At 55.5% G+C, this 15,066-nt stretch overlaps 1 protein-coding gene across 4 annotated transcripts in view; it reads left to right on the top strand.

Annotated features, from left to right (window-relative positions):
- The window catches only part of TSPAN14 (tetraspanin 14), a 50,282-nt gene extending 35,611 nt beyond the window's left edge, over positions 1 to 14,671 (top strand). For 3 of the 4 annotated variants that reach the window (XM_081824005.1, XM_081824004.1, XM_081824006.1), the window contains exons 3-9: positions 2,365 to 2,415; positions 4,260 to 4,406; positions 6,118 to 6,288; positions 8,226 to 8,351; positions 9,439 to 9,483; positions 11,810 to 11,929; positions 12,923 to 14,671. In XM_081824005.1, coding sequence (XP_081680131.1) covers positions 2,365 to 2,415; positions 4,260 to 4,406; positions 6,118 to 6,288; positions 8,226 to 8,351; positions 9,439 to 9,483; positions 11,810 to 11,929; positions 12,923 to 12,994 — 732 coding nt within the window. In that variant the 3' untranslated portion in view covers positions 12,995 to 14,671. The remainder of the gene's footprint in view (positions 1 to 2,364; positions 2,416 to 4,259; positions 4,407 to 6,117; positions 6,289 to 8,225; positions 8,352 to 9,438; positions 9,484 to 11,809; positions 11,930 to 12,922) is intronic. The other variant, XM_081824008.1, reaches the window with a different exon arrangement.
- The last annotated feature ends 395 nt before the right edge of the window (positions 14,672 to 15,066 follow it).

Here is a 15,066-nt window from a genome sequence, read left to right as displayed (position 1 = left end):
TTTAAAACTGAATGGAAAAACCCATGAGCCCTTTTCTTAGTGCCCAGTTGTTGTAAGAGAAGGAAATCTGGGCTGCAGTGGGAGGGAGCTGGCCCTGACCCAGCCAGGGGTCTCAGAGGGGCAGGATTCTCTCACCATCCACCGTGGTGCCAGATGGGAGGTGGCTGTCATGGAAATCGGTTAGGAGGGGCTGCAGTGCTGTTGGGGACACTGGATGAGGCATAGGGAGGGACAACTTCCAGGACAACCTCCTGTCCTGATCCTGATGCCTCTTTGTAGGGCGTGACCATGGACCTGGCCCAGGCTGGGCTTTTGCTTGGCCCCCATTTGCTCTGAATGTATTTGGAGAGCATGAGGTGTAGGTTTTCTCATCCAAACAACCCAGTGAGGTGGCCGTGGTGCCATTTAATGAGAAGGGCAAGAGTTGGCAGGGGCTGGTTGGGGCTGGGAGAGCAAGGCTCCATTTGGGGCCATGTGAAGACTGAAATGTTGTCAGCTATCTTCCGTGCACAAGTCAACGTGGACATTAGGTATGGAGGTTTGGATTTGTGGGTCAGCTGTGTAGAGATGGTGTTTCAAGCCATGTGAATTATAGCCTCATCTAGAGAACCTGGGGGAGGCGGAGGGGTCCTGGACAGAGCAGTGAGGCTCGCCAGCATATAGAGGTGCCTGGGGGAGGATGAGCCAGCAGGAGAGGCTGAAGAGTGACCACTGCTTTGTGTCGCCAAAGCTGAGCGCCTCAGCGCAGGAGAGAATGACCAGCTGTGTCTGGTCAGATCAAATAAACAGAAAAAAGACTTGACCTCTAGCTCTGGCAAGAGGCTAAGTCGTTGGGGACCTTGAGGAATGACGGGGAGGGAAGCCTACCGGATTCAGTGGGCAGTGATTGGTCACCTTCAGGCTTGCCTGCCCTGCAGTGTAAGACGCTTGGGGAAGGAGAGGAAGTGCTCATGCACCCCATCAAGAAAAACCAAGGCCTTTAGCCACTAATTAAATCAGCAGAGGACCACAGAGTTGCAAAACCAGGGTGGCATCGCCAGGCCGCGTGTTGTTCCCTGGAGTAGAAGCTGCAGCAGCGTCGGGGCTTTGCCTGCGTCCTCAGCGCTGGCCACGGAGCCTGGCACTTAGGAGGGCCTCAGGCAGTATCTGTTGAATGACTTGGATTCTAGGCCCTTCTCCTCCACTGCTGGGTGTTTTCATCTTGGCCCTCTTGGGCCCATGTTCTGCTTTGTAAAGTGGACGGATCGGGTGCAGGCAGGGCTTCTGTGGGAACGAGCGGTGAGGGGTCTGTGAACCCTCTGCAATCCCGTCCCAAGTATTGGGCACGGAGGCATTCTGTGAAGGTGGTTTGTGATTCCAAAGAGGTTGCGATCTCCTGGGGGCTTTCTTTGAAGGACCTTCCCTTCCCACTCCAGCCCCCCCAGGGCCAGTAGTGAACAAAGGAGGCAGGGATTCTTAAAGTGTGAGAATATGCCTTGGAGAGGTGAGTCCTAGACAGACCTGTCCCCATTATTTACCGGGAGGTACTGATGAATGGCAGGCAAATGCTAGCGTGGTATAAAGAACTTACGCAGAAAAACAGGCAGCTTAATTTTCAGAGACCAGGTGTTTTGTTTTATATGGAAAAAATCTCTGGTTTAGAAACCTGTGTGGTGTATGGGGGGCGCTTTCGGTTGTGGTACAGTGAGGCAGCCTGGTTCCAGTGGGGTGGACGGGTGCTCCTTTTCTGGGGTGAATGCGTTGTTTAGCACAGGCCTATTTTAATTCAGTCACAAATAACCCAGTAACCAATAACGCGGAGCACACATGGGCCCCATGTGGAGCGGAGGTGCCCAGGGCCCTGGAGAGAGGCTCTCCAGCATGGGGAGCCTGTGAATGCACCTGGGGGCCTGTCACAGAGGGTCATGTCTTCTTTATACCAGATCCTGCACTGAAGTGAGTTCAGGGGCTTTGGGAATGTGGAGGAAACAGGGCAGGGCAGGAAACAGACACATCACGATGTGTCTCTAACTCCGTAGTGTCGAGGGCAGCCTCTGCTCTGAGATCTTCCTCTCTGCTCTCTGGAGCGTGGGGGCCATTGAGTTTGTCCAGATGTTCAGGGAAGGTAGGTGTAAGTTACACCAAACGCCTGGCCATTCCTTCGCTCTGGGGTAGAGTTTGCGTCATCTGCAGGGACCGAGGGCTTGCCTTGCCGCTGGCCCACCTGCACGGACATGAGCCAGCAGTGTCCCTTGACTAGCAGTGTGGACGTTCCTCCAAGAAGCATGTTCATGGTGCTGGTTTCAGACTTAACTAATTCTCTCCCTCTCTCCCTCTCTCCCTCCTTCCCCACTTCTCCCCTTCCCTCCCCCCTCCCCTGCTTAGTTGGCTGGAGTTGTCTTCCTTGGAGTCGGACTGTGGGCATGGAGCGAAAAGGTAGGTGTCACTGTTAACCAGCACTGGGGAAGCATCAGGTCTCCGGGAGCAGGTGTGTTCAGCTTTAATTGCTCCTTCCAGACTCCTTCCTGACAAGCATTCTTGCATGGGATAATGGTTTGTAGCCATTGGTCGTCACAGAGCCAGCTCTGGGAAATAGTTACTGAGCTTGTCGTGAGACCTCCTGGGCCCCTGGGACTGGCTCTGCTTCCCTGTGGTGGGGTCACGGCTGGGCTGGGCTGGGCTGGGCTGGGCTGGGCTGGTTGGATTTTTGAGCTCTGGGAGTGTGGAGAGCCCTCTCTGCTGTTCCCAAAAGCCTCAGACGGCCTGGGGGCTTGTCTGCCCTTGTGTCCGGGGTGGGCCTGGGGCCGCCTTCTGCTCCTGTCGGTGCCTCTGGGAGCGAGCACCTCCCTGAACACAGCTGTGTTCATTCCTGAAGTTCTTGTCCTTCTGAGATCGGGGGCAGGGCTGTGTGTGTGACACGCCCCCGGGCGCCCTTCCTTACTCCCCTGTGAACCCCCTTGCCCAGCCTGTGCAGGAGAGGGGAGGTGGGGAGACCGGGCTCTTCCTGCCCAGAAGGACAAGGGGCAGTGGACGCTCTGAGGAGGGGACCGGACTCGCGAGCTGTTGAGCCAACGTCTGCTCCGCTGGTGGGTGCATGCTGGGGACGCAGAGCTGAAGAGGACCCTCGCTACAGGGCGGGCGGAAGAGGGGACAGAGAAGGAACAAGGCAGAACAAGGTGCCCTGGGCCAGGCAGGAAACTGGGAACTAAAGCATCGTCGAGCCTCAGGCCCGGGACCCTCTCTTACCTTCAGTGGAAGCTCCCTTTGGTTCCAGGAGAAGGAGGCGGGAGCGCTTAGACCTGTGGGCTTTCTTGCCATGGCCTTAGGAGCTGAATAAGGCCCGCCTTGGGGTTTAGGCATCTTCAAGGTAGCCTGTGAACCCCTAAAGGGCAGGAGCTGAAGTGCAATGTCGCTTTGTCCTGCGGACAAACCCCGCAAGCCCCTGCAAACCGTGACTCATATCGCCACCGTGTGGCCATCTCCTGAACGGCAGCAGCTCTTGCTGAGCCCTGAGCGGAGGCCTGGCTACCTGGGAGCCTGGGAGCCGCTGGGTGCTGGGCCGGTGGCTCCTTTCTCCTTCCTCCTTTGAATCCTGTAGAACTCCTCAGTCGGTTTTGGTTCTCCCTAGCCACATGTGACTGTATGTATTTAAATTAGTTAAAATGAAACATGAGTTAAAATTCAGGTTTTCAGTTGCCTCAGGTGCGTAATAGTAATGGGGCCAGTGGGTACCATTTGGGACAGTGCAGATATAGAACACCTCCCATCATCACAGAAGCTTTTATGGACAGTGCTGCCTTCGTCTGCGTGGCTGTTTTCCACCAGGGTGTGCAAAGTGAAGCTGTTTTCAGCTCAGGATAGTGGGGTTCTCCACAAACTGAGTGCAGAGTAAGCTGCCACATGGCCAGAGGTCAGGGTGAGGCTCTGGCCCTAAGGTGCCCTCCACTCCAGGCCTGGCATAGGGATCCTGCAGTCTCCAAAAAAAGTATGGGTTCTGCCTGGGAGGGACTCACAGCCAAGGTGCAGCCCAGGATTGCTGCATGCGAGGGCCCTGGGAGCTGAGGCGGGCAAGGATCTGTGGGCAGAGAGGCCCCTAAGAGGGCAAATGGGCAGGGGCCACGCTCTGTGTTCTGGCCTGGCTGTTAATGAGAGGGCTGAGCCTCAGAAGACAGGTCCCTGTCCTTATTTTAGCTCTAGACACAACCTAGCGCCTCGCGTCCCCCCCACCCCCCAGGCACCCTTGACTCCATGAGGCTGATGCTTTCTCTTGCCTCTTTCAGGGGGTGCTGTCTGACCTCACCAAAGTGACCCGGCTGCATGGAATCGACCCTGTGGTGCTGGTCCTGATGGTGGGCGTGGTGATGTTCACGCTGGGGTTCGCTGGCTGCGTGGGGGCCCTGCGGGAGAACATCTGCCTGCTCAAGTTTGTGAGTAGCCACAGATACAGGGGCGGGAGGGCTGTGGGTTCTGCGGGGCGGGCTTAGCCCTTATCTGGCCGGAGAGGGTCGCAGCTCTTACAGCCCCCCCCACCCCCGGGCCCCAGCAGTGCGGGGAGGAGGCTGCCCACCAAATGGTAAGGTTTCAGGAAACAATTAGCTGAACCAGCTCCTCATCCCTGGAAAAGCTGGGCCCCTCTGGTTTTCAGCTCTTGGAGGGAAGCAGCCAGCTCCTCTCCCCCTCCCTTGCCTCTTATTTCCCTCAGAAGTTCTAAAGGAATTGTTTGTTTGCTACTCACCTTTGCCCTTCTTTTTTTTTTTTTTAATTTTTTTTTTTTAAAGATTTTATTTATTTATTTGACCGAGAGAGAGAGATAGCGAGAGCAGGAACACAAGCAGGGGGAGTGGGAGTGGGAGAGGGAGAAGCAGGCTTCCTGCCGAGCAGGGAGCCCGATGTGGGACTCGATCCCAGGACCCTGGGATCATGACCTGAGCCGAAGGCAGACGCTTAACGACTGAGCCACCCAGGCGCCCTCACCTTTGCCCTTCTTAGCTAAGATCAAAAGACATTGCCAGTAAAGTTAGGAAACCATTTCCCTCCTCCAGGGTGTGTGAATGTACTGGAATGTGCAATGCAGAATGCTTAATTTCCTGGCAGAACTGCCAGTTACGAAGAGTTTGGTTTTATATTTAGATACAAATTCACGCTGAAATGCATTCAGTTAAAATTAAATAGCACCTGGGGGGGGGAAACACATAATCGTGTTTTGCAATATATTATTTGTTGAATTTATTAGATTAAGCCTTCTCTTCCCTGGGTTTAATTTAAAAAGCAAAACATGTGTTGTTGTTGTTTTTTTTCTCATTTTTTTTTTCCTCTTCAAAATATATGTAGTATCTTCCTTCTGTGTGAATGGAGGTTGCGTTTTGGAGGGCCTTGTGCGTATGTATGTTTGTGTGTGTATGTGGGTGTTTCCCCTTGTCTTATTCGGAGACCTTTGCCTGCCGTGGCCTCGCTGCTTAGAGCACAGGGTGACCAGTGGTGGTAATGGCCAGGAGAACTCACTCACTGCTGGCCGGACGTCTGCCGGATGGGAGGGGTGCGGCTGCGGGGGGCCCTTGCAGAAGGCCACCACTGTGGTGGCCAGGGGCGCTGTGCTTCTACAGAGGTCTTGACACGTACAGAGGGACTCAGATGTCCTGCATGAGCTGCGTGACCTCAAGCAAGTGACATGCCTGAGTGGTTTCCTTGTCCCTAAAGTGTGGGTGACAGTAGATTTCTAGCAACTTGGATGGTTGTGTGTGTGAGGAGAGTGGTCAGATACTGTGTCTGGGCCCCAGGCTCTGCCCTAAAGGAGCTGATGGCCTGGTGGGGTAGGTTAGCCGTTCATTCCCGGAATGGGGCTTGTTGGGGAGGGAGGCTACCTCACAGGAAATGGGTGACACAGTGGCTTGGAGCTTTCTCGTCCTTTCACTCATCTCTTACCAACGATGCTGTGATGTGGGTGGGGGTGCACATCTGCATTTACAGATGGGGCGGGGCTGCCAGCCAGTAACATGGGGTCCCCGGGGGCTCCGGCACTGGTCTCTCGGGTGTGGAGCCTACCCTATGTGGCAGGCACCGATCCCGGGTCAGATGAGGTTTGGCCCCGCCGGAGGCCGGAGGTCTGATGACTCTCAATCCCATGCTTGCCCCATGCAGTTCTGCGGTACCATTGTGCTCATCTTCTTCCTGGAGCTGGCCGTGGCCGTGCTGGCCTTCCTCTTCCAGGACTGGGTGAGGGACCGGTTCCGGGAGTTCTTCGAGAGCAACATCAGATCCTACCGGGACGACATTGACCTACAGAACCTCATTGACTCCCTTCAGAAAGCCGTAAGCACCGCCGGCGCTGGCCTCCCGGGTAGAGAGTGGGCTTCCCTGGCCGGGGACGCTGCTCCAGCCTCGGCTAGCGGGGAACCCGGGGTGTCCCTCCTCAGCACAGCAGGTAGCGGGGAGGCCGTGGGAGGTGCCGCTCCCGCCTCTGGTCAGTTTAGCTTTGCCCGCTCGTGGTTGCCTGGCTGTGTGGGCGTGTTCACAGTGTGTCCTCCCCCACTTGCATGGGGCAGGCGGTCTAGCTGCCCCCGCGGCCACCCTCCCCCTGGGCCCAGATCTCTCCGGTCCCAGCCATGCAGGTGGCCGCAGGTCCCCAGGCACTGTGGGTACCCAGGGGCGGAGCGTCTCCTCCCCCCAGCGTGTGACTCACCGTCTGAGGCTATTCCTGTCCCCTTCCTCCCTGGGACCTTTTCCCCTTCCTGTTCGAGAGGGCAGAGCTGCCTGGAGGAAGCTTCCCCAGATGGGGAGGAATGTGACCTCCCTGGAATATGTCCCCAGGGGGCTGTCTAAGCCATCCTAGGCCTTGGCTTTGACTCCATCTGGCCCCCGTCTCCCCTGTGTGCGTCTGCACCTGGAGGCTTGGACCACAGCCGTCCCCGCCCTGGGGGGGCCCACTCCCCGCCACCGGCTGGGGCAAGGCCGTCGTGTGATCCGTCTGTGCACTGCCAGAAAACCTCGCTTCCTCAGGGACTTCATGTGGAACGCTTGGGTTCTGAGAAGAAAATAAGCAAGCAAGCATTAAAAATAACTCTGGTCCGCTCTCATGTTCACGAAAACTTGTTTACCCTTATGTCGGGGATCCGGCCAAACCCACTTATGTGACCAGAGACGCTGTGTCGTAATAGTGACCGGCACTCGTCTGCGACAGCCCCATCGCTGCCACTTCCTCCCGCCCCTCACTGAGCCTGCCGGCGGTTCCCGTTGTCCCAGCGCCCCGCTGCGCCCGGGTGCTCCTGCCCACACCCGCCTCGAAGCCAGGGCGCTCTCCTTCCGTGCCACCTTTCCCCTTGAAAATACATTCTCCAGAGGCACTTGGTAAATTGTGGAGATTCCTCGCGCCGAAATACTCGGGAATCATGAAAGCAGCTGGAACAGGGCAGGGTAAAGGAGGGGCATGGGATTTTATCTTAGAAGTGAAAGAAGACAACCAGGAATCCTGGTCACGTGTTTGTTGTGATCACGGCCACAGCCACGTTAGTAGTCAGGACAAGGGTGAAAACGGAGTCTGCTCCTGCTCTGGGGTGCCCTTGACATCACTGTGTTGTTGTCAGTGTTTGGCTGTTTTACAAGTTTTAGATGAATGGCGATTCTCTTTGCAGCTACACCAGATAATGGGGGGTGCAGAGACCCCAGGTTATGGGGGGCAGAGCTATGATTGTGTTACTGCCCACCCCGCTCACAATTCTGGCCTTGGGAGTTAGACGTCCAGCAGCTGTGTTTTGTAAGGAGGCACCTAAGGGAAGTAAGGCCAGCTTGGAAATTTCTCTGAGAGGGAGCCGCGCTCACAGCCCACAAGGCGGGGTTCTCGGGGGCACCAGAGAACTGTATCAGAGGTACTGAGTGGCCTCCGAGGAGGGTGAGGAATCTGCTCTGGGCTGAGGGGAGGGGAGGAAGGGGAAGCTCCAGGGGGAGGAGGGTCTGGACCAGAGTGCCGAGCCCCAGCGGAGGCCAGGGGGCGCTGCGGAGCCAGTCCTGCCTGCTGGACCCGGCGGGGGTGGGGGTGGGGGTCATGGCCGAGTTTCCTGGTTTCCTTCTTAAAAGGCTACCCAGGTCACCATGCTCAGCATCTCTGTGCATGCAGGAGGTCGGTGGGGGGCCTTGATTTCTCTGTGTGTACGTGAGCAGCACTTCCTCTCGTGTCCCTGCTCCCCTGTGGGTGGTCAGAGCCCTGGCTCAGAGCCGGAGCCCCTGACAGCTCTGGGCTTTTGTGATCCCAGAACCAGTGCTGCGGGGCATATGGGCCTGAAGACTGGGACCTCAACGTCTACTTCAACTGCAGCGGTGCCAGCTACAGCCGCGAGAAGTGTGGGGTGCCCTTCTCCTGCTGCGTGCCGGACCCCGCGGTGAGTCGGCTTGCCCCGGGGCTCATGGAGCAGTTCCGGACTGTGGAGGTGCCGGGCTGCTTCTCTTTGGGCCACCCTGTGCTCCCTCCGCACACCACCGCCCGGTTCCTGCAGTGCCGAAACCCTCTGTGTGTAAATCCCAGGAACGGTTTTGCATGATCTGGCCTTGCTCTAGTGTTCTGGGTGAAGCAGGAGAAAACCAGTCGTGTCCCTCCCTTGAGGGGCTCTCACGCAGGGTGCCTGGACGAAATGCTAGAAACATGGTGAGCCCTGGGCCGCCCTCTTCACTGTCCTCTGGAGAGAATGCCTGGGCGGTGGGGGTACTCACCGTCTGGGGTGGTGGGGGATTCTCGCCTTTCTTCTTCACCTGTTCTCATTCCCAGCCCATGGCTCGGGTCCCTGGGTTCCAGAAACGGGGCTCTTGGGGTGACCTGCGAAGGGGCACTGAATGTTTGCTAGAACTGTGAGCCCTTTACAGCTGCGGTACTGGGCCCCGGGGCTCTGAGCAGGCCCGCTCCCAGCCCAGGAGAGGCTCGGGTTTGCTGTGGCCGCACAGCTAGGGCCTGAGATCCCCACTGTGACCGTGAAATACTGAGCGAGTGGAACTTGCATCTCCCAGCGCAGACACTAGCGAACTATGACCCGTGGACCGGATCCAGCCTCCTCTGTGTAGGATCTTTGAGCCGAGAACAGTTTCACCCATTTTTAAATGGTTGACAATAAATGAAAGGAAGGATAATATTTTGTGATAGGTGAAAATTATATGAAATTTAAATTTCAGTGTCCATAAGTGAAGTTTTGCTGAAATATGGCCATGTGCATTTGTTTATGCATCATCCATGTCTTCCTTCATGCTCCAAGAGCAGAGTTGAATAGTTGCTATGTAGACAGGTCTCCCTCACACACACAGCTGGCCAACCTTTGTCCTAGTATGAAAGGTTAGTTGGCATTGTGATTAAAGGATGTGAGCTATAATGGAATTTGTACAGGTGTTTGCTGATGTTTGGTTGGGACTTTTCTAGAGCCTTCCACCATTGGCTTCCCCAAGAGATCAAAAATGACCAATTTTTTCCTGCTTTTCTTACAGCAAAAAGTTGTGAACACACAGTGTGGATATGATGTCAGGACCCAGGTGAGCACCCGATGCATGCAACTTTGAGTTCGTCAGGTTTATTCCCTGTGGTCCAGCATCCTGATTTAGCACAAGTGCAAACTGGAGTGGGTAAGACTTGAGTCTGCCATCTAAGCTGGGAGCGAGCTGGGTAGGAGCCGCTGGTGGCAAGACTCCCGGGAACAGTGAGGGGGGTGATTCCCAGCTCTGTGAACTGCAGTCACAAAATCTAGCAGTTACTGCATTAGTGGAAAGAGGTCAGATGAAAGTTTCGGGAACAAAGGCTGTATTTTTAATGGCTCCTTGGAGTCCCAGGAGGTGTCTGTTCTCTAGGAGTTCAGGATGAAGCTGTAGGAGCGTGTGGCTTGGTTTAGCTGCCATATGGAGGTGGGGGTGACAATGAGCAGGGAGACAGGTCTTGGGGCGGGAGAAAGGCTCAGTCCTCCAGGGCTTTCTTCAGGCCACAGGGGGTGTGGGAGTGAAGAGAAGTGAGTGTCCCCCTCCCCGCCAGCACTGCTCGGTGGCCTTTGGTGGTATGAGTGACTGATGTTCTGAAGGAGGGAACTTGGGGAATCCACGAGTACCCCTCCTGTTGACCACAGACATCAGGGATGTGTGCCTCCGGTTTGGGAGGCCCAAAGACCTTCTGCAGGGACCTCCGTCAGTTGCATGGGACAGGCTTCCACCAGCATTGTCCTCTCGTTGCCACTTGCGTTAGATTCTAGGGCTGTCATAACCAAGTAGCACAGACTGTGGCTGAAACAACGGAAACGTCTCTCCTCAGAACTCTGGTCAGAAGTCTGACATTAGGGTGTTGGCAGGGTTGGTCTGAAGCCTCTCTCTTGGGCTTGTAGGTGGCTGCCTTTTTCTGTGTGTGTGCCCACCTCGTCCTCCCTCTGTGTCTTTTGGTGTCCTGATCACTTTTTTTTTTTTTAAGATTTTATTTATTTATTTGATAGAGAAGGAGAGAGAGAGACCATGAGAGGAGGGAGGGTCAGAGAGAGAAGCAGACTCCCCACTGAGCAGGGAGCCCGATGCGGGACTCGATCCCAGGACTCCAGGATGACCTGAGCCAAAGGCAGTCACTTAACCGACTGAGCCACCCAGGCGCCTCTGATCACTTTTTATAAGGACACCAGTCATATTGGATTACAGCCTACCCTGATAATCTCATTTTAATTTATTTACCTTTTTTTTCATATGGTATTTCTCTTTCTCTGACTTATTTCGCTTAGTATAATACTCTCTAGCTGCATCCACGTTGGTGCAAATGGCAAGATTTTATTCTTTTTTTATGGCTGAGTAATAATCCGTTGTATATATGTAACACATCTTTTTTTCCCTCAGATCTAGAGTTTGGGTTCGGTTTAGGGCCAGCATAATGGTTAGGGTTAGGGTTGGGGACAGTGTGAAGGTATGTGCCTATTATCCTGCAGTTCAGAGACCTCTGTGGAGGGATAACTTTAGAGTTAGGGTTATTGTTAGGGTTAGGGGTTAGGGGCTAGGGTGAGGGTATGGGTATGTGCCTGGTATCCTGCTGTTCAGAGATCTCTCCAGAACATTGAGTTTAGCGTTAGGGTTAGGGTTATGGGTTATATTACCTCTTTAAACACCCTGTCTCCAAATGCAGTCACATTCTGAGGAATTGGGGTTAGGACTTCAACGTCTGAATTTTAGGGGGACACAGTTCAGCCCCTCACCCCACTAAAATGGATTACTAATCCATCAGTGTTGCCATGGGCGAGGCTGTGTGTGGGTGAAGGTGGGCTGTGTGTGCTGAGGGCACCTCCTGTGTGCCTACTGAGTCTCCGCTAAGGGTCAGGATTGGAAGGAGCCCGTGGGCTTACGACCGTTCCTGTGACCCTGGCTGCTGGAGCCAAGCTTAACTGGGTGGGGGACACAATCTGGGAAACCACTGTCCTCTCCTTCCCCAGCCAACTTCTCTGACTTAGAAGATGCTGAAGGCCCTTCTAGTTTCTCTCTTTAAAGGCACATCTTCCTTCTTGAGCCCTGAGGCCCCTCCCTCCTTTCCTTTAGATGTGGGCTCTGGGGGTGTGTCCCTCTTTCAGTCTGGGGAGGCCCAGTGGGAGTGGGTAAAGACCACCACCAGGGAGCCTTTGTTGGGGCAGAGTAGAAGATGCAGACTGCCCAGGGAGAGGGGAGAGGGCGGAGACCGAGGCAGGTGGATGCAGTTCTCCTGGAGAGTTCTGTCCATCCTTGGCACCTACCCTCCAGCACCCTGGCTCCCACCGAGCCTCACCCTGCCCGCTGCGGGAACCCTCTGGGGAGCCGGGGTGGGGATGCCCCGCATGCCTTGGGCTCAGGTCGCTGTGGTGTTTCCCTGCAGCTGAAGAGCAAGTGGGACGAGTCCATCTTCACAAAAGGCTGCATCCAGGCACTGGAGGGCTGGCTTCCGCGCAATATTTACATCGTGGCCGGCGTCTTCATCGCCATCTCCCTGCTACAGGTTCGTTCCCCCTGCCCTTTGTGGCTTCCTCTGTCCTTGTGGGTCGCACCTGTTCATTTGAACCAGATGGCACGTGGGAAGACTGGTGGCTGAGAGAATGGGGAGGAGGAGGGGAGGCAAGAACTCTGCGAATCCGAGAAACCAGGAGTTCTCCGGGGTGCCCAGGGCTTGGGAGGAGAAGCCGGCAGCCCCCAAGCAGCCTCTGGGACGGCAGCCGCCGCCATGCGGAAAGCGCATCGTTCACCTCCCACACGGTGCTGTGAAGAGGGTTCCTGACCGTGGCCCAGGGTCTGCTCACCATCCACACACCCCTTCCTCCTTCACCCCGCGAATGTGTGTTGAGTGATCTCCGAGGGAAGCTTAGACACAGAAGCACCTAGAAAAGGAAAGAACAAATTTACTTGCCAAACGGGCAGAGCAGTCAGACTTCAGAAGGACTGGCTCATCAAATACAAACCACAACAAGAATTTAAAGGGGAAATAAAATTCCAAGATTTCCGAGTTCACGTTGGTCTGTTTCTGGTAGAAAAACTGTCTTCCCACATGACGATGCTGGTCACCAAGGTCAGACGGCAGCACAGCTAAAATCAGGGAGAACCTTGTTTTTATTGTGGAATCCAGGTTTACAGGAAACATCGAGATTTATTATTTTGCGTCGAAACCAGTCAGGTGACTCTGTTATTTTTGGTTTAACTTCGGGTGCAAAGTGTGCCCCAGCTCATGGTCTGTGACGTGCATGGCCCTGTCGGAGGCAGGCCTTCTGTGCTGTCTGCTGTGTGCCCCAAACTTCTAGGCCCCAGGGATCTAGCAAAACAGACCCCAGGACTCACTTTTTCCTGGTGGGTGGGTCTTGTTTTGCCACAGGCCCAGTTGTTCTGTGTGCTGCGTCCTCAGTGTGCAGAGCGGGCCCGGGGCTGGTGTGCAGTGCAGGCTTCCCCGTGCACCTCGCCGTCGGGCCCCAGCGCTGACAGCCTGTCCTGGCTTTGGTTTCAGATTTTTGGCATCTTCCTGGCGAAGACCTTGATCTCGGACATTGAGGCGGTGAAGGCAGGCCATCACTTCTGAGGAACAGAGGTGAGCAAGCAGAGCTGAGCCACGCCATGGAGGCCAGAGCCCTTCACTCCTGTCAAGTCGACATCCAGAGGGAGAGAAGTGGACGCACCCAGCCAGAGCCAGCACCCTGTCTTCGGCCTCAGCGTGCCGCAACCTCCCTGTTTGTGTTTGCTGGTGCTGAAGACCGTGGGGCCCCTCTGACCTGCACGGACTTGGGACGGAGACCCCCCCCCGGGGTCTACCTAGAGACAGAGAACATGTCTTTAAGCGGGGGTGGTGACTCTGAGGGACAGAAGGCTCCCGTGGCTGTGAAAAGGGCTTGACTTGGTTCTCTTGGAGACTAAGCGTGTCTGCAGGGCACCCTGGCCTCCCCACTCGTGTCACTGGTGCTGGCCCGGAGGGCAGCCTCGTCTGCTGCGGGTGGGACATGGGGGCGGGGGGGCCCAGCAGACGCGGACGAGGCTTCTCCCAGCAGCAGAAGGACCTGGGGAGGGGAAGGGGCACAGGTGGACCATGCCAGCAGAGCCTGTGGTGTCTGCACAAGTCGGGGGATGTTTGCAGGATCCTCAGCCATGTCCAAGTAAGCCAGAGCCATGTGTGGACGGTGCCCCGGAGCGCCCCGTCCGCTGCCCCTGCCAGGGCGAGACCCGCCTCCAGCTTCGACAGCGGAGTGCCCGATGGCACGGAGGGAGGGGGGCGTGGGCAGGGTTCTCCTGAGTCGGCTCTCCTTCTCTGAAAGTGTGTAAATAGTTTATTTATAGGGATAAGAATGTTCTCACACCGTTTCTTCATTTCCTCTGGCATTCCCTCCAAGCAGCCTTACACGGTGTCTGGGACTGAAACCATCCCTCTCAGTTCCTTTGAGTGTCTCAAGAACCAACCCCATCACTTCCCCTTTTCATGCCTCACAGCCCAGGTGCACACGCGCGCTCCCCCTTCCTCTGTGCACCCCCAGCTCACATGCACCCACTCCCCTCCCCAGCTTGGCCTCGCCGGCTTCTGGTCTTGGTGCTACTGAAACCGCCACCCGGAACTTGAATCCTGACACACACACACACCCCTCCCGCCCAAGGCAAGGGCCGGAGACGGCCAGCCTGGAACCTGTGACCAGGGCTCCTGTCGAGGCCACATGCTAAGGGCCGCTGGTCGGCCTGGCATTTGCCTCTCCCTGGAGAGCGGACCTGCGGCCGGGCCCCTGTGTGGAGCCGGAGACCCCAGCCTGCAGCTGTGTAGAAGCTCGGGATGGTTCTTTTTTTTGGCTAACCTTTGTGATGACCCCCCTCCGCTGTCCCCAATCAGGATGTCTGTGGTGATCATGTCCACCCTCCCTGGCAGGGCTGTCCTGGGGCTTGCTCTTGGAAATGAAGTCTGTCTTATGTACCGAATGGTTTGTGTGTCTTTGGCTGGGCTCCTCTCTTAACGCTTCTCTGGATCTTGTACCAGTTCTGTCCTCATCATTCAGGGATTGAGTGCTACCTTCACTGACTTGCCGAAGTGTACATGCTAGTGTGGTGTATACTGGTGGGTGTTTGTTGATGATGTTATGATTTTTGTTTTTGTTCTTGTTTTTTTTTTTTTTCTTTACAATTTTCTCTGTAGACTAGAGGAAGAAGAATGCTTGTGTTTTCAGGAAGTATGATGCTTTTCTTTGACTGCCAAACTCTTTTATGGAATATATCTTTATATTAATGCTGTTGTCCTGGTGGTTTTTATTTTGAGTGACATCAAGATGGCATTAAGCATTGCAGGGGTAAACTCAGCTGCCAAGGGAACCAGGGGGACTGTGTGTGACTCGACACAACAGGACAGTGGAGGGTAATGGCAATCATGGTCGGCACAATCCGGAGTAACTTTCATCAAGTGATTTGTTTTAGATTCTGCATGCCACTTTCAGTTATCCTTTGTGTGGAGGTTACAGCTGGACCAAGCGGGCTTGCGGCTTGGTCATGCTCAGCCAGAAGCACGAGGCAGAGCTTTGACTCTGCAGGCCGGGAGGAAGTGCATTAGGCTACCTCTCTCCAGCCCTGGGCGGTATGATCCAGGCAAGAGAGCTTGGGGACACTGGGTCGGGCTCTGGGCACTGC

This window comes from Leptonychotes weddellii, chromosome 6, assembly GCF_054177405.1.
Source record: "Leptonychotes weddellii isolate Sample4059 chromosome 6, ASM5417740v2, whole genome shotgun sequence".
Taxonomy (NCBI): Eukaryota; Metazoa; Chordata; class Mammalia; order Carnivora; family Phocidae; genus Leptonychotes; species Leptonychotes weddellii.
The sequence above is the reverse complement of the archived record's forward strand: the minus strand, read 5'-3'. Positions and strand labels throughout refer to the sequence as shown.